At 43.6% G+C, this 23,219-nt stretch overlaps 1 protein-coding gene across 1 annotated transcript in view; it reads left to right on the top strand.

Annotated features, from left to right (window-relative positions):
• Positions 1 to 22,974, top strand: part of METTL6 (methyltransferase 6, tRNA N3-cytidine) — a 120,651-nt gene extending 97,677 nt beyond the window's left edge. The window contains exons 5-6 of the mRNA XM_078664441.1: positions 12,186 to 12,327; positions 22,235 to 22,974. Coding sequence (XP_078520567.1) covers positions 12,186 to 12,327; positions 22,235 to 22,383 — 291 coding nt within the window. The 3' untranslated portion in view covers positions 22,384 to 22,974. The remainder of the gene's footprint in view (positions 1 to 12,185; positions 12,328 to 22,234) is intronic.
• Positions 22,975 to 23,219: the final 245 nt, after the last annotated feature.

Here is a 23,219-nt window from a genome sequence, read left to right as displayed (position 1 = left end):
AATAGAAAAAAAGTGTTATAAGAGGCAGTGGAGCTTCTGGCATAGAAAAAACTCTTTGTTGCTTTATTTAGTCAGTAAAGAGATGCACGTCTGTTCCAATTAGCATGAATATACAGTTTTAGTTTAGCTCCTGATAGATTGCCGTAAGTACTTTTTTTGTATTCAGCTGGTAATACTACTGATTTCAAAGTAAGGTGCAAAGAATGATCACGAAATGACTTTGAATCAAGATTTTAGCAGAGCAGAAAATCAGTGGGGAATTTGTAGGTACATTTCTACCCAAGTAAATGCTCAAAATATTTGACTGTTTTGTTTCTTTCTATCCGTTTTTATTTTCCCTTAAAATTAGTTTATGTTTAGATATTAGTATTCTCAACTATGAGTTATTTCAAAAGGGCAATCAAAAATTAGAAGGGCCCTAAACATTTTGCACATGTTTTGGGGCCCTTTGTCTTGAATCCTCAAAAGCCATCTAGTGCAAGAAAATATGTATTAGACATTGTGAAGGTGTCCTTTCGGATTCCCCCTGGTGTGAGCAAAGAATTAACCATTTACTAAGCTTGCAGGGAGACAATTTTAGTAGGCATACTCAGAGTAAAATACAGGCGCAAATGTTCATGAAATAAGCCTGTATATCTTGGTTTCTGGTACGCTGAAAGCTTCATGTTTTACACAAACTGTTTTACTCTGGGACGTAGACAGCACCATGTTAATAAAATGGTGTACCTGTGGAATGATGGTATTTAACTACCCTTCATTCTTTGCCTTTTGATGCAGATGATTGGGGGCATTTATTTACGCAGGTGGTTGGCTGGACACAGATGCCCTCATTGCAAGCGCTTCCTAATTCCGATGAGATTGGTATCTAGTTACCAGCTACATCGGAATTATGAGATCTTCAGGAACATTGCTAACCTCTTAACTTTCTCCTTGAGATTTCATATTCTGTAGTTGGAACTGGGTGAGTTGTTATAGCTTTTATTCACAAATTTCTTTTATCTAGAGATGTTTTGCTGCCTTTACTTTCTATTATTTGTTCCTCTTAAAATATCATTTGTTCAGATTAAGTGGCTTTGCTAATCCTAGTTCTTCCTCTTTTTTCAAGCCTTAACATGTCCTCACAGTATCAACATAATGGTGTCGTGCCCGAGCTCACTTGTGCCAGAGGGTTTTTCCATCAGAGCTTCACCCGGTACCATTTCCCAAGGCACCAGAATCTACCACCATCATGGCATTTTTGCACCATTTCACAATGGGGGTCGAGCATGCCTGTACCTCGCCCAGACCCAAAGGGCTTTTTTCGATATCTTGACGGGTCGTTCCCCTTTCATAGAAGACTCTTCAAGTCTGAGAGACACTTGGTTTGGGGTGACCGAATCTCTCACACTTGGGTAAATTAGAGAAGGTTTTCGAGAGGAGTGTGGCCAAGGGTGCTGGGGTTATGCCATGCGTTTAAGTTCCTGGTGAACTCTTCGCCATCCTGCAAAAGATTGAGTACATATTAAGGTTTGCCAACAAAACACGGAAATCCCTTAGGAAGAGAGCCAAGAGTGAGTTGTGTTGGGACCGAGGTAAATTGGCCGACATGTTTTTTAAATGTTGCATGGAAGTCGGATCTGTTCTGAAAGTGTACCAGTTAAATACCACACAGTTGAGGAAAGGGTTCGTGTGATTATGTGCTACTCATCAGGCATGCTACTGGACCCAAGCTTAGGGGGAGGAGAGGGAGTGAGGGGCGGGGGTGTGAGGGTTGTCTCCAAAGCCATGTCTAATAACATTGGTAAACAGGGCTTACAACCAGAAATATGCTGCTTTGAGGAAGGCGCAATATAGTCGAAATGTTTTTATTCCTCCAAACTTTTCAAACTTCGCATGTCTGCTGCACTGCACAGCACATATTCCAATGTGGGAAACGTTTTAAATCAGTCTAAGGATTGTGTGTTGCACTGCCAGTCTCACATTTGCGAGAGATTAAGCTAATGGCAATGTAAATGACGATGCCATTTATTTATCTGTTTTCAAAACCAACACATAAATACAAATTTTGTCATTTAGAATGCCAATAGCTCTAACTTTTCCAAAGGCGAAACCATTGCATTGAAAATGCTTGTTTATTTATTTATTTATTTAGGAGATTTGTTAAGCGCAGGCAAATACCCAAAGGCGTCTCGGTGCTGGATAAAGACAGATCAGAGGGAGAGATGACGAAGATTTATTGGGTAAAAAGCCAGGTCTTTATTTTCCTTCTAAAGAGAGTAAGGGTGGGACAAGATCTAATATCTATATCAAGTGAGTTCCACAGTTTAGATGTGGCAACAGTGAAACGGCGGTCACCCCATGAGGCTGTTTTAGTTCGGGGCACATTCATCAGCAGGGCATTCATAGAGCGCAGTGTTCTATTCGGGGCATAGAATGCTAAAGAGTTGATAAGAAAGCGGGGCCCTAATTTACGAGAGGCTTTGTAGGCTATACAAAGTGCCTTGAATTTGATTCGGTTGTTTACCGCCAGCCAGTGGTACTTTTTGATCACTTGGGTAATGGATTTAAATTTTGGGGTCCCAGAGAGCATTCTTGCAGCTGCATTTTGTACAGACTGAAGTTTGCGAATGACATTCTGTTGAGCATTGATGAAGAGTCCATTACAGTAGTCTAGGGTTGACCTAACAAAAGCCGTAACCAATGTTTTACCTGAATCAGGAGGTAGAAAAGGAAGAATCTTTTTGATGGATTTGAGTTTGTAAAAGGCAGTTGAGACAATGGAGTTTGCGTGAGCAGCAAATGTTAATTTATCATCTAACAGTACCCCCAGGTTTTTTACTTTAGCAGTTGGTATGGGCGGTGAGCCTAGTTCGTCAGGCCACCATGCTCCTGGCCAGTTAGGGGACAGATTTCCAAAGATCATTACCTCCGTCTTGTTGGAATTTAACTTGAGACAGTTGGTCGTCATCCAGTTACTGATGGTCACCATACCTTGTTGAAAATTAGCCGCGATTTCATCTCTGTTATTTTGTATTGCTAATATCAATTGGGTATCATCTGCGTAAGATGTTAGGCTCATCCCAAAGTCCTTGATAACCCTGGCTAGATCTGTCACATAGACATTAAATAGCGTAGGACTTGGGGATGAGCCTTGGGGGACGCCACAAGGAAGTGTCATCCGGGCGGAGCTGAAGTTACCCAATTGCACCATTTGTGTGCGGTTGGAGAGAAAGGAGGTGAGAAGATCTTTGGCCTTGTTCCGAACACCTATAGCGTTGACACGGTCGATCAAGATGTTATGATCGACCGTGTCAAAAGCCGCAGACAGATCGAGCAGGATAAGTATTGCCTTCCCGCGTTGATCTAAGATTGTTCTTATCTCATCTGTGGCTTTGATAAGTGCTGTCTCGGTGCTGTGGTGTTTACGAAAGCCAAACTGGGTGTCATCTAATAAGAGGTGATCTTCAATGTACTGTGATAGTTGTATATTCATCAGCTTTTCTGCTAATTTTGCTGGATAGGTCAAGCTGGCAATAGGCCTACAATTGTTGGGGTCTTCAGCGTCCAAGTGAGATTTTTTTAAAAGGGGTTTGAGTAGGGTATCTTTCCAAATGGCAGGATAGACCCCTGTGGAGAACATTAAATTAAAGATTTCTGTGAGTTGGGGAGCTAATATATCAGCTGTTGAGAGCAAAATTGGAGGAGGACCAGGATCGTAGGCAGAGCCTGACTTGATGGTAGTCATGATCCTGGAAACCTCGTCTATATTGGTGGCTGAAAACTGGTCGAAAATGGGCTGGGTAGGTTTTATGGAAATGATTTGAGAGGAGCAAGAATAATCTTTTTTCTCGTTGGAGAAATTGGTATAAATGTTATTAACTTTGTCGTGAAACAGACTTGCAAGATCATTGCAGAACAATTGAGAGGGGATAGGCAATGATTGAGGAGGTAGCTTTGAGAGTTTGGTTACAACCTGATACAGTTGTTTATTAGAATGTTTAGCTTGCTCGATTTGAGTAGAGTAGTATGTACGCTTTTCTTGCAAAATCATTTTTTTGTATATTGTAAGTTCGTTTTTATAGAGAAGTTTATCCTCGCTGGTATAGGCCTTTCTCCAATGTCGTTCTTGATTTCAACATTTCTGTTTTTGAAGTCTAAGGGCGTTGGTAAACCAGGGAGCTGAGGGAAGGGTACGGTTTTTGGAAATAGATTTTATAGGGACTGATTTATTTAGGGCTGTAGTGAGCCAGTGGGTATATTCTTTACCAGCAGTGTTGGCATCCTTAGATGTTACTGATTGAGTGGATAGCAGGGTTCCAGCAAATAGTTTATTATCAAGATCTTTCCATGATTTAAAAATACCAGAATGGGTAATGGTATTTGTATATATGGGAGAGTTTAATAAGATTTCGAATGTCACGGCGTGATGATCGGTCCAAGCTAATGGTAAGATATCTTGTATTTTAATGTTTTTGTCATTGGTGAACAGGCCGTCCAGTGTGTGACCGGCCTCATGTGTACTGCAAGGAACCAGTTGCATCAGACTCAAGGATTCTAAGTCAGATAGGAGTTTGCTAGTGTCTTTATCTTCCAAGTTTTCTAAAGCAAAATTAAAATCGCCTAAGATGGTAGTTGTGTTATCGGTAGCAAAAGATTCAAGTATGTCCATAAAGGAAGATAGGAATTCAGTTCTAGTTCCTGGAGGACGATAGAGCAAGATGCCCTTAAGACGTTGGGAAGGAGTGAGTACAATGGAGAAATGTAATGCTTCACAGGTGGTGAGGGGGACTGGTGTTATGGTGGTTTTAAGATGGCTGCGATATATTACAGCGATTCCACCACCAGTTTTTCGGACCCTATCCTGCTTAAGAATATTATAACCTTCCGGGACCACAACTAGAAGGTCAGGCTCTGATGAGGGATTGGTCCATGTCTCGGTAATGAAGAGCAAATCAAGATTTCGGGAAGTTATCAAGTCGGCAATATATTCATTATATTACAGCGCACTTTCCTTCATTGCGCTGGGTGCACCTTTACAAAGGTGCGCCTAGCACAATGAAGGCAAATGCGCCGCATCTATAAGGCAGCCCCTGATGTCCAGTGGAACATCTCTCCACGAAGAGTAAGCTCTTTGCTACTCGGTGAGGATGGCGTTTGATTTCTTGGGCACGAGGACATTTCCACCTATTCTTCTTTTACATTTAATTTTCCTATTTAAAATCATAAGAACAAATAAGACCTAAAAATTTAGTATAAATAATATTTCTAGAATCCATAAAATAAAAACATAGACAAAAATTATCAGTATAGAAGTACAGCAGTAATGGCCACTGTAGGGGAAAGATGCATACAATCGTATTGCATTCAGAGGCAAGAATACAGTTGACGCCCAATATATTTATTATATTATCCTTGTTTTGTTGAATCAGCGTCTTGCATTGCAAATGAAATCATGAGTTGTATTATGGATTCATCAGAGATTGAATTTATTCCTTGATGAAGACCCGCAGGATTATTGTGCGTTTGTTCTGTATCTGGTTCTCGTGATATGGAAAACCAAAACGTGTGCACATTGAAACCCAGCAGGGGTCTGCCTTGCGTATGCTCTATGAACGTCTAAGTCAAGGTGTGGCTGTGAAGATCATAAATGAAGATGACATTATCCATGCTTAATACACTTCTCCAGCAATTGGGTGCATTCCACAGACATTCTTTGGCAGAGCTTAGATTATGCACCATGTAAATAGACACTGTAAGTGGGTATCAGCTTGCCTATTGTTTACCGTGTCCCTCACAACATCTTAGCCCATTTCCTTTCCATTTCTAAAGTTAAATATATTGAAACCTTAAAATGTAAGCAGCCTTTACCGTTTAAAAACTTTTTTGGGACTCTCATTGGTTTTCTTTCAAACTTTTTTCTATCACACTAATGGTATTTCATACAATAAATGCCAAACTGTTGGACTTTTTGCAATGTGAGAGGAACTTAGATCAAATATCTTCCTTCAGATCTGCATGCACAACTGCCAAGCACCAAAACTATTTTAGGCCATTCGTTTATATTTAGCCCGTACTGCACATTTATTGCAATCAGAGGTAAGATGAGGAGAGTCTGTTATGTGGTCCCTGCACAAAAAACCAGGGTCGGCTCCAGGAAGAGGTCAATCAGAAATGCCTTACCCTATGTTGTGTTATATTTTGGTGCATGCTTTGCGTCCTCACAGTGTACCTCGCTCATAAGTCACCTGGTCTCCTTGCACTTTACATGTGACTCAACCAAGCAAACATGTTAGATTATATAAGCTCCACTGCATACACAAAGGGGGAGTGAATAGCCCAGGTTATGATTGACTGAGTCATAGACTGCACTTTCTCTTGAGCTGCTGCTAGCTTTTAGTCTTCCCATAGCTTCCTCGCCACACTGGACTATTCATGTTTGTACCACTTGGGTGCATCCCTAAGACCCTGTTTATAACGTCAAGAAAAGCATGCTCTGTGGACTTGAAAGGTAAGACATTCACTGTACCATACCCACCTAAACTTCATGGTCTATTGTCATGTCAGGGAGTCAGTCATGTTACCAGGAAAACCCATTTGAGTTGGTCCTTTCTTATTCCTGTTTCACATTAGCGCCTTGTGCTTCGAGGTAACAGAAAACACCACAATAAATAACCCATAACCCAAGTCGAGACCCGGGTAGTTCAAGTGTAACAATCAACAATGTCTAAGAGGTAATACTTTGTAGGCAAGTTTGTAAAGTGTAAAACATAAATTACAATTGTATAGAGCAGTCTATATTGAAAAAAATGTAAAGAGAGCTATTGTTATTTCAGCACTATATACATTGCATGTGGATGTAACCCACACATTCATATGCACATCAGTGCTTGTGCAAGAAGTGAACAGCACAAGTGACACGTGAAGCAATGTGAGAAGCAGCGGAAAAAATGGTACACGAGATATGATTTGGGGATTGGTTACAAAAACAGTATATTGACAACACATGAAATAATCAACTGATTTAAGGAACCATAAAAACGCCCAAGGACGCACTGAGTGGTCAACTGCGTTTCAACCTTTAAGTAATTCAGGTATTCATCTGGACCGCGTTACAAAGAGTTTGGTCAGTGCTGTAGTGGAAAGAGTACGTCCACGAAAGAGGTAGATGCAATAAATAACTCCTCGAAACGGTGGTAATCAACCAGGTATCTGAGGCGTGCATTCACGTCTGAGTGAATTTATGGGGAATCTGAGTGAAGGAATCCAGCATAGGTCTAGGAACAAACTGTGCTAATGAGTCAAGTACTTGTACTACTCAGACTGTTAACAAATCCAGCATGAGCAGGGCTGATGAGTCAAGTTTGCGCCCTCCTTGGTATCGCCAGAATTGGATTGTGCTCCAAGGTGCCATCAACCTTTGCCGGGATATGGATTTTTGTAAAGTTTGGGATTTTCATTGCCATCAGTCACTTGCAGGGTTTATGGTGTGCCTGAACCATAAAATCAGTCCAAAACAAAGTTGATCCTAAAGCTCTTAATGGCTGAGATAATAGCGGTGCACTCTTTTAATCACAGCTCCACCTCCATGCATGGAGTCCGCATCGGATAAGTCAATAGATGCTCCTTCTTTTCCTATTGAACTGGGATAGATTGGCTCCAACACCTAGTTAGAAGCATCCATATGTACTTCGAAGAGATGACAATAGTCAAGCGCCTTCACTATAGGGGCATTTCCCAATGCCGGTTTCAGTTTTAGAAAGACTACCCGATTATGAGCAGTTTTGATGTCCTCCTTGGGCTGTTTCCTTGTAACGAAGACAGTCAAAGGGGCAGCTGTGGTTTGCCATGAAGATCATATGACATATTGTGAAAGCTAATATGTTTATCAGCAGAGCTAGGGTTATGACGACCTCCCAGTCCATTACACCCCAACCTACACCTTGGCCTCGAGTGATCTGAGCCTCCGATTCCCCCACCTGATGCCAACTGTACACAGCAGAAGACTTGTCCCTCCTGGAACTTAGTTATTTTGATAATGACCTTCACTGACTTGTCCCTCCTGGAACTTAGTTATTTTGATAATGACCTTCACTTTTGTCTACCCTGAGCCTGTGTCATTGGTGCCGAATGGAGTCACCTCGGTTGTCAGTGAGAATGGATGAAAAATGTGGCTTTGTATTGCTCTGCATTCTTCCTCTTGTGCAGCAGATACATCAGAGGTTGCATTTACTCCTTCCTATTCAGAGCCATTTAAGGGGCCAGGAATTGGTGCGCTTTCCTCCTCAGCTAGGAAAATGACCAGAAATATTGCACCCTTGTGCTTCCAAGAGATTTGGGCCAATTTGATCAATTTTAAATGAAATACACTAACTGCCGATTGGTGTAGGATTTCTTCGCTGTTTTCAGACTTTGCCTGCGTTGATTAGCTTTGTCATCTCCCAAGTAAACGCATGTGAAGCTTCCAACCTTCTGCAGCAAACCTCACTTTCTCAATGTGGTTTAATGAAACCTTATTATCTAATCTTTGGTTGTCATTGAAGTCGTAGAGCAGGCAGATCTGTTACTGCGATCCTGAAGTATCATCTGTGTACTAACTTTTCTAAAGTGCCCTTTCAACTAAAAGACGTCCGTGTTACAGTGAAGGTAAACCTCTAAATGCACATCAACCACCTTTGACTACATTTGAGCCTGAAGGAATTGCAAAGTTTTTAAAGACCTCAAGATGGAAATGCTTTTTAGCATACTTTATTTTGCTATTCCAAGATGGCTGATGCAATGTTGGAACTTAATAATATTAATAATAGTGGATGAGCAGGATGCTACACTCTTCAAGGCAAGCCAGCAGCCTGATAGCAGTGCATGTAGACCTGCTGGCCCACACAACACTCTCCAAAATTAAACCCATTATAAAAGGAAATATTTTTCCACAAGCCCTGGCACTGAAGTGTACTATTCATGATGCGAGTATGACTCTATAGTGGACAGGCAAAGTGACATCACTTTGGTATAAGTGGTGAGGTGATGATGAATGTGATGCAAAGCGGTGTATAATTCCACTCATTTCATGGGTCGGGTGGTTGGATGTAATTGGCATCACCACCTCATACCAGTTAACGCCTTACTTGCGTTTGAGACCCTTAAGGCTCGGTTATGATTGTGATAACCACAGATTTTATTCACACTATAGCACCCATCTAGAATGGCAAGTATGGGTGACATTGGTGTAGCGTGGATGGGACAAGTATGCGTTTAACAATTCCCATATATGTTTCTTTTACAGATGGATATGAAACATTACGAAACAGGATGAGAGATAAGTTATCTACTTACCTTTTCATAGGAGCGCAGCTTTCTGCCCTCTACTACTAAAAAATAGGAGAGTCCTAGATAAATAACACCAGGGAGGGAAACATTTTTGCCCTGAAGAAAGTCCAGGACCCATTCTGGCCATTTTTTGAGGACTGAAACATGTTGGCACTAGGGTCATAGGACCATTACTTCCTTGCGACCCCTCTACCACCCTTTGTTTCAATTTATAATATCCCCTATGGTTCCGCGAATAAAGGGAAACCTGGAGCCGTAGGAGGATTTTTAATCTTTAAACCCCCTGGCCATTTTCTCTTCAGTACTCCCTGAAACATGGTCGAGCCCAACCTGACCTTTAGGAGTCAGGGTGAACCCGATGATGAGGCATGATACTACTAGAGTGTGTGAGGGTTATTTAACACCTTCGCAGCGTCGAACGTTCAGCGCCCAGTGCTGAACGTTCGAATAATGAATGCTGGCCCGTCGGCGAACGGTCGTGCGCAGCACTGGGGAGGTAGGGCTCGTGACTACCGTTGGCCGACGGCAGCACTTAAAGGGTTAACAAAAAGGAATTGTTTCCTTTCCCGCGCTTGAGCGGTTCGTACCCTGGGAGGTTTTGATTAATGCCCAACTGCCTCTAATCTAAGTGGGATACTTATGTTGGATTTGTACTTGAGTTGGGAGGACGGATCCTCACTAGGAGCCCCTCTCCGCCCTACCGACCCTGGAGAAGCTCCCTTTTCCTAGGGGCCATAGTTTGAGAGCGACATCACTCACACAGAGTGGAGCTGATTGATAACAACAGCTGGCCCATTGGCCCATGCTATATGTTGTGGTCATGCAGGAAAGTGTGATCGGCAATTTAGCAGTCAGATAGATGAAGATTGCTAACCAAAAGCCCCAACATGAATGTATGATATATATATTTTTTTTAAAGAAAAAATACTCTGGTAATACATCTGAGACTGCCTTAATGGGACAAAGCAGATCTCCATGGGCCCAAACAGGGTGTGCAGAATAAAGGTGCGAAAACAAGGCAACAGGCTTTCTCTATCTATACACTCGGGTAATGGAACAACATCCCCATATCCATTAGGACTAGAGGATGTGAGAAATGCACATAATTTGATATCATGTATGTACAAGGATGCATTTTGTGGTAAAATGTAGAACGGAAAATATAAGTGGCGCAGGCAACTGCCTGCTTTGAGGCATTTCACTTTCTTCCCCCACATGGTAGAATTTTACAATGAATTTGAATGGGTCGTAATCACACAACATGAGGAAATTACGCGTAATGCGAAATTCCCACAATTACACGAATTACTCTGGCTTAATTTAAACTTTACCCGGCCTCATTAGAGCTGCCCCCAAACCTGCTCCATTTTAAGAAAAAGCTGATGATATGCCTCTTTAAAAACAGTTTATGATGCGGTGACAGTCAACTTTCACTCTTCAAAACCAGTCCACTTTCGCTCTTCGAATCCAGGTACCTCCCCAATCACATGTTGGCTGTCTTTGCCATTGACCCTGTACAGCACTCCGCTGCCTTTCGACTGGGTTTGCACATTATATTTACACCACATACAAATATACATATAAAGGGAAGAAGAGAGACTGTCTGATAGCAGGCATCTAAAATGGGTGCAAGCAAGTGACCTAGTGTCACTTCGCCTACTCGGTGGGATGGCATGGTTGATAGTGTCAAATGTTCTTAATGGATTGAGTAAAATTCGGGCTTTGGCAATGGTGTCCTACACTGTGAGCTGGAGGACATCAAAGCGTCTATTAGGAATGACTTGATGCTACGATGAGGTTGAAAACCAACCTTAGAATCCTCTCAAATGTCATTGTGCTCTATGAAAGCTCTAATTTTAAGATATCTCCTTCACAACTACATGTACCAGGCCAGCAAACCTCGCACACTTGGAGAGTTGTATTTTAGTGTTTTTTAGATTGTTGCTATTATTTCTGTCGTATTAAATCGGTTAACCCTTATTTGTTATAGGTACTTCATTTAAGATTGTTGCTGTCCTCCATTTTCATTCTTCTGTGTGCTATTATGGTTGGTATTATGGCAGCTGAGTAGCAGTTTTTTGAAAATCAGTGTGGCCTGATTTAAGTAATTATGGATGGTTTGAAATGTAGTTTCTGGCCTGTTCATGTTTCTAATTCGATTTGGGAAGTTACCGGCATTGCCCAAGGTAACCTAGACAACAATTGAGACAATTGGAAGAGACCCTGCTTTACTACTTGTACTCTGATTGCAGGTAACGTGATGTTCTCTCCTAGTTACCAGGCCAGTTACAGTTTTGTTGTTGGTGTAAAACACCTTTAATCCATTCATCTTGGATTTCTTCCTATATTGGTTTCATGTTATTCTGTCCATCGCATTTTCTATTTTTACCTTACGCAGCAATCTACATGCCCTCCTCACTGAGTGGGCCCTTCAATGTTTGCATTCATACTGTGAGACAGATCTGTTCTGGTCTTGATACATGGCAAGTATGAAAATGGATCTTAGGACCCATGTAGCGATAGGTTATCATTAGAAGCATTTCCTAGTCTTCACCCTCCATTTTTGGTGTTTCAGGCTACGTGAAAGGAAAAAAAAAAAAAGTAGCAGAGGCTTTAAAAATCGCAATAAGATCCTCTTTGGTGATGTCTGGTAATCTAGAAAAAGATGACCAAGATGAAAACTAATGTTGCAGGTATGTAACTTTTCCTTTAGCCATGCATCCTCTTGAGGCTTGAGTTGTGAGATTACACACTGTGACAAATAAACTGAATCAACCTTACCTGCTCAGTTTTGCATTTGCTTTGTGTTGTGTAGCAATAAAGTAAAGTAAAAAATCTGATTCTACCACCTTGCATGATCAAATGTATGTGTTTTCTAATAGGTGTTGAAAACAGGAGGATGTGTCTTATTCCGAGACTATGGGCAGTATGATCACGCCATGCTTAGGTTTAAACCTGGAAACAAGCTTGGAGAAAACTTTTATGTGAGACAGGATGGGACTCGATCATATTTTTTCACAGAAGGTATTGTCACTTGCTTGATCATAATATTAATCAACTACAATTTCATGCATTGATCAGTATAACACAGCATAATTACTAAGGTGTTAGGGTTCAGCCACTAAATGGGAAACCTCTAACGTGTGATGCAACTGCACACTAAAGCTAGTTTTGTACTTTGTAGGAGTGGTGAATTGATGACTGGGTCAGTGAAGTAGTGCTTGGTGGTAGTATAGAGGGATCAAAGTTATGGTGATAGGAAGTCAAAATGAACATATGTTGTATATTTGTGTTGGTGGCGAGACACATTATCTTCTTTGTTTCCACTGTTAAATGAGAACACTATTGCAAATTCCAGTTAAGGTTCTGATTTAGAAGAAGTATGTACGTTCATGTGAAGGGAATAGTTCTTAATGGTGGAACGTTGGCAGGAGACCTTAAAGAAAGAAAAATAAATCGGTTTAGGGTAGTTTAATGAAGAAGGGCTTGCATGATTGAAACAGATGATGGTAGGCAGGTTTATAGCAAATCGTTTGGGTAGCTTGGAAGAAGTGCTGGTCAGTGGAAAATCTGGATGACCAGAACTGATTCAGTCAAAGTTTTATTACCACTGGGGATTTCTCAGAGTAGCACTTGATTTCTTAGTTTTTTTCCCCTTTGTTTAGCTTCTACTTTGACACTACTACAAAGGAGGACTCCAATCCAAATTGTTAGGCCATGTTCCCTCTACATTGAAACACAAGCTAACCAAGATTGTTTTGGACCTTCTTGGGTCTCATAAGTAAGCTTCAGCTTATGTCTCAAGGATAATTTACGTTAGCACCCATGTCTGGGCGTACCCCAATGTTACGGTGACTTAGAGAAACCACCACCATGTGATAGTTTGAGTGTCTGCTCTAGATCTTCTCAACTACTTCCTTTGGATAACATTCAATCCCATTGTTTTTAGATTTTGAGTCCCATTACAGAAACAGGTCACCCATATACAGAACAGTCTTGACCCCACAAAAGTGAAGAATCTGCTTCTAGACAAAGTTCAATTTACCTGAGATCATTTGGAACCCCAGATGCTTTTGAGCCTGATTTAACTTCAGCAGTTTATCAGCGAGCTGCAACTTGGTTCCTAGTTTCAGTAAGCTGGGGACCAACATCTGAACTATCATCTCCTCCTAAGGAACCTCATTGATACCTGAAAAAAGTAATCACTGGAAATTTTTGAGCCAATAAGGCTTAATCACTGGAAATATTTCTGGATAGTATTGCATAACTGTAGCTTGTTTGTGCCATTACAAGAGTGACCAACCTTATTCAAATCATAATTTTGATTCCTCTCCCCAAAAAGAGAAGTCCATTCCAAGTTGTTGAATCATGTTTTCTTTGTGTGGGAGGTATGCTATAAATGCTGTTAGCACAGTCGATTGCTGATGTAGCAAAGAACCTGTAGACTGAGGGCAGCAATGTGGATACTGGAATGATGCAGTGCAGTTTTATGCTAGAAGCAATGAGGATATATTTTATCAGCTATTGAAATATAATTGTGGAGAGAGCATTGTGAATACTAGAAGTAAATTTGAACAATGGCCTCATGGTATTAGCTGCAGTCTGATGAACCGCTAGAAGGATCAGGAGCTTAATCCCGTATGATCAGTACTCTGTGGGAAATTGTAATTGCACCAGTGCCAGGTTTGTGGGTGCTGTGCCACAATGAGCATTCCTGTCTTATTTGTCATACTTTTATAATCAGAGGTCATCTCACAAAATGAACATCCAATTGTCAACAGAAACTCGAAATGCTTGTTCAGCACCCTCTTGAAATTGGCATTGAGATTGGAAGTATTTTGGTACATGATTGCAGAATCCTGGAACATAACTGCGTTAGTGATTCTGTTGGTGCTTTATTTTCTGGTAGTGTAGTTTTGATGGGCTATTAACTGGTACAGAAACCTTAATGGACATTATGTTCTGTTAGAGTTTTTAAAGGTGATGTTATTTCCTGAGGTTTATAATATTTAAAATGTTTGTGGCATGTGTAGCTGTAGATACACATCTTGTGCATACCTCTGCCATTTAGTGTTGGACTTGGATGTGTGCAAGTTTTTCTTCTAAGAAGTCTTTTGAGTCACAAGATATTGTGACTCCACCCATTACTGGTAATGCGCATGGACCCCGGCTCCATTTAGATTGGTTTTTTTCGCCGCTGTCTGGTAAAGATGTGTCCCTTTGAGCTCCAGTTCAACGCCCTGTGGTGTTCACAGGGCCCGCCCAGATCCTCCGTACTCGTCAGCTGAATTAGCAATGTAGTTTATTGTCGGTTCCAAGTATCATGTAGCGTTTTGCTTCAGTTCTGCTGTCAAATTAGACACCCCATTCGGGGTCTGCCTCCTCTTGGGCTCCTTGACACTCTAGAATATACCTGTGATGGAAAGAAGTTAATTCCTCTACTACTGAAGTGTTGACCAAAGTACCCTAGGACAGACCTCCATCAGGTGTGCAACCTCTATCTGTCCCTGGGCCTCGCCTATCGAAACAAGTAAACTCTCTGTTACCGTCAGGATCCTCGCATCACTTCTGCTTCTGTTGCACACCACCAAGCAGACAATACTCCAGACCTGTTCGGAGAACAAGACACAGAGAGCGAGCTGCAGTCAGAGGCCTCCGGCGCAGAGACTCATGTGTTGGTGATAGAGGAAAATTCTGGGTCAGACGTCGAGGCAGATGAGACTCCACCTGCACAGTGCCCAACCACAAAACCGGTGGCAGGGAGTACTAATATACCACCTCCCACCCTTCAACAAATCTTGGTAACCAAGCATCAACCTCAGGGGGGGTCAGCATTGAGCACTCAGACCAGTCATGATGCCTTCAGTCCTCCACTGCCGCATGTTCATGGTCGGCACGGACTGCTGGGTCAGACCTGACTCACGCCCATCTCTCAGCATTAAAGCATGCCTTCAAGCCACGTCCTTCAAAGCCACACCCTTTGACATCCACCAACTCTTCAGCTCTGGACTCGAAGGCATTTGTGAGGCTGGTCTGGGAGTACCGACCTTCGATGCTGAAATCAAGGTTGGAGCTGGTAGGCCAACGTACTACCTCTGCTCCAAGAAAAAGTCATCCAGGGTAGCATCCTCTCGACCTTCTGAGGATCAAGATCAACCCATCCTCCAGCACTTTCAAGAGGAGCTCGATGCCAGACTGCAGAGCATCCACATCCATCCTGAGACATGATGGATTCTAGCCCAGCCCTTTCTACAACCAAAGGGTCTTATTTCTCCCAAGAGGAAACTGACTTTCGAGGAGGCCCTGAATATACCCTTTGAGCCGGTGTCCAAGGCACTTCGGCATCATGACTTACCTACTCTTTGCCCTTCTCCTCCTCCTTTGCTTTCCTCTCCACCACCTCCTCTCCCACCCTCCCCACTAGTACCAGTGGACCCCTTGCCAAAATAAGCACAGGTCCCCACCATTAAACGGAATGGGAGTGAAAGTCCAAAGTCTCCCTAAGACCCTTACGATGCACCTTATGACCCACTGCCCCATGACGACCCATGGGATGATAATGATGCAGTCCCTGGGGGAAACTTACCAGGACCTCTAAATGGCCAAGCCCTCCCCGCTGGACAACACTACTGCATACCACAAGATTTTGCAAAGTGCTGCTGCATTCCACAAGGTTGAGATGCACTAGCAACCCGAGTAGGGGGTCTTCTTCATTGAGACACTCTCATCCACCCAGACGTCCATGCACTACTCGCCAATGCCTGGGTGGATGCTCAAACCAGCCTCTGACATCTTTAAGGGGCAGGTCAAGGCAAGAATCATCACGACCCATCAACCCTTCACATTGCTGGTATATTCGGTTTGTGGTGAGTGGTCAGCATTATCAGTTGAAAGTGCTGCCCTACGAATTGGCCACAGCTCCCAGGGTTTACAAAGTGTCTTGCAGTGGTAGCCGCACACCTCTGAAGGAACACTGCCCATGTCTTTCCTTACCTAGACGATTGGCTGATCAAGAGCGCAACAGATCAGCAATGTGCAGGGCACACCCAGACTATACATCTCTTGCACAGTTTAGGCTTTACCGTTATTGCCATCAAGTCTCATTTCCAGCCCTCCAGATGCATCATTTCCTTGGGCCATACTAGACGTTAGCACAGGGAAAGCATGCCCAGCCCAGCAAGAGTTCATCAAGCCTTCCAACAGCTGCTCCCTCTTTCTCAGGCAGATCGTCTGCTAACGGTCAGAAAGGCCATGCGCCTCCTAGGCATGATGACCTCTTGCAATACTATAGTCTTACATACCAGTTTACATCGGCAGGCATGCCTAACAGCACAATGGTCACAGAGGGTCATGGGGAGGATCTAGTGTTGATCTGGGGGTCATACTCCTCACTCTCTGTAGTGGTGGAACTCCAATACGCTTTTGCAAGGCTGGCAATTGTTGGACCCAGTTCCACAGATGACCATCGCAACGGACATCTCTCTCACTGGCTAAGAGAGGCACATTTACAGGAGTTAACAGTGCAAAGAATGTGGACACACAATCAACAGGGTCTCCACATCAACCACCTGGAGTTGGTAGCCATCCAGGTAGTCCTCAAAGTATTTTTCCCCTGTAACCAACACAAGGTCCATCAATCAAGTCGTACTTGTAGACCGTGGCTTGTCACCAGGTGCTTGCTGCAGGTTTCAGTTGAAGAGCCAAGTCGTGAGTCCCTTCCTGCAGTGGGCCAGTGAAGGTGCAGTGCGGAGGTGTAGGGCTTTCAGGATTTGGCGGCAGGATGGGAGCAAGAGCTTCCACTGGAGCAGCAGTGGCATATGCAAGGTGTCTGCGCGAGGTTCCTGGGAGGTCAGTGGAAATGCAGGTGGTGGTTCATGTAGGTGGGTCCTTGGTCATGGAGAGCACTGTACGCTTGGGTCAGGAGTTTGAAATAGCATCTCTTTTGGACCGGGAACCAGTGGAGGTCCTTCAGGTGCTGGGGGATGTGGGTTCTCCTGGGAAGGTTGAGGATCAGTCTGGTTGCTGCGTTCGGGACCGTCTGGAGTCTTTTCATGAGTGTGGTGGTGCCTGCATAGAGTGTGTTGCCATAATTCAGTCAGCAGGTGATGAGGGCCTGAGTCACTGTCTTCCTGATGCAGATGGGGAACCACTTGAATAGTTTGCGAGGGTGTGAAAGCAGGCTGAGGAAGACGGCGTTGACCTAACGTTTCATGGACAGTTCACTGTTGATGATGATGATGTTTCGGGTGTGGTCTTTTAGCGTGGGGGGTGGGGAGTCTGAGTTCCGACGGCCACCAGGAGTCGTTCCAGTGGGCGGTGTGTCTGCCAAAGCTCAGAACTTCAGTTTTGTCCATGTTGAGTTTCAGGCAGTTGTCCTTCATCCAGGCTGATATGTTCTTCATACAGTTGTGGAAGTTGGTCTTCGTCGAGGTAGGGTCCGCTGAGAGCGAGAGGATGAGCTGCGTGTCGTTAGCGTAAGAGATGATGATGATGTTGTGTGAGCTGACGATGTTTGCAAGTTGTGTCATGTAGATGTTGAAGAGGGTTGGGATGAGACTTTAGGGACTCTGCAGATGGTGTGCTTAGCTTGCGAGGTTCAGGGAGGGAGGCAGACTCTCTGGGTGTGACCTGTGAGAAAGAATGCCATACATCTAAGCGCATTGCCTAGGATTCCAATCTGGTGTAGTTGATTGATGAATGTGTGGTTGAAGGCGGTATTGAATACTACGGAGAGGTCAAGCGGGATCAGTGCAGTCGATTTTCCTCTGTCTTAGGGTGCATATGTCATCTGTTGCAGCGATCAGAGTAGTCTTGGTGCTGTGGTTGGCTCTGAAGCCTGATTTTGGAAGCATCCAGTAGGTTGTTTCTCTCCAGGTGTTCAGTGAGTTGGAGGTTATTGGCCTTCTCCAGGATTTTGGCGAGGAATGGGAGAAGAGAGATGGGGCAGTAGGTCTGAGCTTGCTGGGATCTGCAGAGTTTCCTGAGGAGGGGGTAATGACCGCTTCGCGTTTCCAGGCGTGGGGAAAGGTACCTGTGGTTATCGAGGCGTTGAGGATGGTGGTGAGCTGGCGGCTGATCTTGTCTCTTCCGAAGTTAAAAAGCCAGTTGGGGCAGCGGTCAGTGGGTGCTCCCGAGCAGATGGAGTTTACCAGAGTGGCTATGTTCGGTGTGCTGAGTTCTTCCCATGCGATGAGTGGTTGGTCGGCGGTGGTGGTCAATGGGATGCTGAGGAGGTCGGAGGTTTGGGGATCAAAGTTTCTATAGATGGTTGCTATCTTGTAGAATTGGTAGGTGAGGGCGTCGCAGAGTTCCTGTGAGGATGGGATTGAGTGTTTGGTGGCTGGTGAGCAGGTGAACTCTCTGACTATGGTGAGGAGTTCCTTGGTTTGGTTGGCGCTGCTCTCGATCCGGTGGGTCAGGGCCTCCTTTTTTGCAGCTTTGATCTGGCGGTGGTAGGCACTGATTTGAAGGTGGCTCGGTCGGTGTGGTTCTTGTTGGTGATTCTAATTTGGACAGACAACACAACTGCCATGGTCTGCTTGCAGAAACTGGGCAGCATACACTCCCTGGAGTTGTCTACTACACCCCTGGGCATTTGGAGGTGAGCAATGCAATACATCAGAGCCCATCTCCTGCTAGAGTACATACCTGGCATGGACAATGATTTCGCAGACCTGTTCAGCAGGATGCAAGAATAAGTCAACAAGTGGTAAGTCCACCCCCAAGTCTTACTCTTGTACTTCCAATCTTGGACGTTTCCCCCCACATAGGCCTGTTTGCCACCGCTGAAACGCAAAATGCCAAAACGTTGCCTCCCGGTTCCCACACCCACAGTCCATTGGCAATGCACTATGGATGAACTTGTGGGGGATATTTGCCTACACTTTTCTGCCTCTCCCACTTCTTCAATTTTTGGTTTGCAGGCTTCGGCAAGCATCCCTCACTCTCTTCTTACTAGCCCCAGCTTGGGCCAGGGAGCCCTGGATCACCTCTCTTCTTGAACTCTCTCTAGTGCCTCACGAGAAGCTACCCAATTGACCGGATCTTCTCTCACAGAATCAAGCCACACTCGGGCATCCCAACCCCAAACAGCTCAATCTTGTGATTTGCCTCCTGAAGTCCTATAGTTTGGGTAGCTCAACCTGCCTGGCTGTCCTTAAGGAGAAGCTCAGACCCACAACCAGAGCTTGCTATGCAACTAAATGGAAAAGGTTTGTGCACTACTGTCCTTCCTAGATGTATTGCCCCTCTTCAAGGAGCAGTCCAGGATATTATCTGCTCCACTGGCAGAAGTCAGGTCTTGCATACACTTAAATCAGACTTCATTTGGTGGCTGTCGCAGCTTACCTTCAAAACAGAGAACAACCTTCCCTTTTAAGGATCCCTATTATTAAAGCTTTTATTGAGGGAATCAAATGGTGTATTCCACCAAGGGTGCCACGGACCCCATTGTAGAACCTCAATATTGTTCTAAATGAACCTCAAGTTCCATCTGAAGGTGGTCTCTAGTTTCCTCCTTAATCAAACTATAGAACTCCCAGTGTTCTTCCCACATCCAGAGTCAGTAGCTCTTCAGACTTTAAATGTCAAAAGAGCGCTCATGTACATATATGTATGCCCTTTCGAAAAACACAACAGCTCTGTTTCGTTCTACATACCACACAAATACCATGCACTGTCCTAAACGTGTATAGCATGAAAGGAGCTTTTATGGCATTCCTGGGTAATATTCCTGTAGCTAACATCTGTAAAGCTGCTAGTTGGTCTACCCCCACACATTTACTAACATTACTGTGTGGATGTTTTAACCGGCCAACAAGCTAGAGTTGGTTAGGCTGTGTTACACACACTTCTTCAGTCGTCTCCAATGATCCTCCTGGTTGGCTCAAGCAATGTGGTACTGGTTTTAATAAATGTGGTTTCCACTCCTGCTTCTTACGGAGCAATAGCGCAATCCTTGTTTATCAGTCTGAAATTTGGATTTGTCAGAAAAGAGAGACAAGAGGTTTTCACCCCTTAATGGCCATCTCCCACTATTGTCCCTATAGAAGTAATTCTCAAAATAGACTTTGCATGCTATTACATGCGAGAAAGATCATTCGGATTTCTAGCATGTTAATCTCAGATCTGATGGTAACTGGTCTCGGCCCCAGCTGATGAGGATCTTGGATTTTTTTTCTTTTGTTCTACCTTCTGCATGTATGGATTTTGTGGTTGCAATACAAAGGGGGATGATCGGGAATTGGCATCCAGACTTCCAGCTAAATTCAGGAGGTAACGCATGTTGGTGGTGATTGGGTTACTGTTGCGCATTATCTCTTCAATTAATGTTTCATGCAAGAAACCGAGAATGTGTGGTAACATTATTTTTGTGCATGGCATAGTTTCAGCTTTCTGCTATGCTGTGGTGCAGATCTGCTGCAAAACGTAAAATGCATGGCAGAGAGAAAAACCTGCAATAATCTGGTTACCCAATATTTGTTTCCATCTGCCTACTTATAAATGAGTACACAGGAAGGAAACTTCAGAGCACATCAACAGCTGGCATTCACAGCACTACAAAAGGGGGTGGTGATGGACGGAGCATCTGAACCAATCAAACACTCACACCCAGTCAACAGATCTCGGTTTAATCCAACACCGTTCTTTAGCCCACTCTGCCACCCCAGTTCAGACATGGCCATATGCAAATCAGTCTGACCCTGTGCCTTATGGGAACAGTCCAGCCCGAACTGCCAAACCATGCCTTCCCTGGACCGGAAACAAGCTTTCTAGGACCGGTTTCTGGCATTACAGTCGTCTTCAGCCAAGCTTACTTGAATCCAGTGGCAAAGTGAGCAAGGGACTCACGTCTGAGCATACCCTGCCAACTTATGGTGAACAAAGCGGTACAAAAGGGGGTGGTGATGGACGGAGCATCTGAACCAATCAAACACTCACACCCAGTCAACCGATCTGGGTTTAATCCATCACCGTTCTTTAGCCCACTCTGCCACCCCAGCTCAGACATGGCCATATGCAAATCAGTCTGACCCTGTGCCTCATGGGAACAGTCCAGCCCGAACTACCAAACCATGCCTTCCACAGCACGGCCTGGTCAAGGTGGCAAGGTTGTGTGTTTGCATTTTCTAAAAGGCTCCATTTGATCAGTTTTTTAAATAAAATTCAACAGCTTTACACATTGTAACGCGTTAAAAGCTGTCTGTGAAGGACGAAGTGTTCATCTTGCAAATTGACATGTAGCTAATCAGAGTAATATCAGTACCGTCTGACGTCTTGCACCCATGTCTGAGTAAAGACAGTGGTAACTGATTTTCATGACGTCTTAACATTACAGATAGGGAGAGTTATTGAATTAAAAAAAACTGGAATTGTACTAGTTTCAATTGTAGAAATCAAACTCTTTGGGAATTCACTCCACTAGTGGTAAAGTGGTAAAGACAAGATTTGCAGCAGTTGGGTTTCTCTTTCCGTAGAGACAAGCAAAACTGCCTGCAAAAGTTGAGGATTGAGGAAGCAACAAACGCTGCTCTTTTGTCCTCTCTTGTAAACGTTTGCAAGTGCCAATGCTTCTGAATCTTTTACTTAAATGATTTTTATAACTAACACTTCAATTGAGTTTATCAATATAACAATGCAATGTTTGATCTGTTACTGCACTGTGGGACTACCTGTGTACCTCTCACATGTTTAACGACTTCAAATAAAATAAAAGTACCACTCGCAATGTGTTGGTCTTGAAAGGCTTGTGAAATGTTATCCTGGCTGAGGGCAATAAGCTAACTTACTTGGAGAAGGTCCACATATGAATGAGGTGGTGAATATTCGTGCTGGAATGCTAAATTGAATATGCACAAAAAACTGCATTTTTGGCTGGTATAATTACCTTTATTAATGTGCATTCTCCTTCGTTTCCCTTTTCCACTTTCAGATCACTTGGGCCAGCTTTTTGTTGCTGCAGGATATGAGCAGGTGGTCAATGAATATGTCCTTCGCCAGACTGTCAATAAGAAAGAAGGGCTCTGCGTTCCAAGGGTCTTCCTCCAAAGCAAATTTCGAAAACCTTATGGGGATTCCTGATTGCTTTGCTTGAACTTTGTTTGGCCAAAACTGTTCTGCCTCTCTTGCCAACAGTTTATTGAGCCCAACTGATGTAGGGCCTTATTTTTGGACACTTGTGAGCCAACATGAATTATGCTTTCATTGCTCTGTGAATTTGTTTTATATTTGAAAATGTCAGGGTGCAATTTACCTACTAACATTGGACGCCTTGGATGGCGTCTGACTTTTATACTTCAGTACTAAGAACTATAGTACATTTTCAACTTCTAGCTCTCATTTGTTCAATTCTTCTCATACATTTATTTGTCTTTACTTTGGCCATTGATACTCACGGATGTCTCATTAGCATCAAGGTGCCGTGCTCATCTTCATGGCAATGGGGACATCCAACTTTGGCTCAGCACTGCATGTGTAACAGGAACCTTCGATCAGCCGCATCACGCCTGATTCACCAACAAGCCTTTTCAGTCATCAATAGCCAGGATGCATGTCTTTGGGAGTCCGGAACCCAATACTCCAGAGTGACCCAAAGGGTCTACAAGCATTTGTGTGTTGGGCTCATCGGATGGGCCTTTGATCAAAGATTATTTAACAAGAAGGACAGCATCTAGGGAATGTTCGATGTTGGATCACAACTCACTCCCAATTAACTCTAATTTCCATCAGTCATTTTTTCCGAGGCCTATATTCGTCAACAATGCTTCTTGAAGTGACTAGCTAGTAACTATCCAAAACTCCAGAATAAAGAAATAACTGATTGGTTCATTATTTATCAATTCTTGGGTCATTCCACTTTCTTAGAAGCCGCTGAACATTGGACTGTAGGTTGAGCCCTCACTTGTCATTGCTCTGTT

This window comes from Lissotriton helveticus, chromosome 10, assembly GCF_964261635.1.
Source record: "Lissotriton helveticus chromosome 10, aLisHel1.1, whole genome shotgun sequence".
Classification (NCBI taxonomy): Eukaryota; Metazoa; Chordata; class Amphibia; order Caudata; family Salamandridae; genus Lissotriton; species Lissotriton helveticus.
This window is presented reverse-complemented; position numbering and strand designations above follow the sequence as displayed.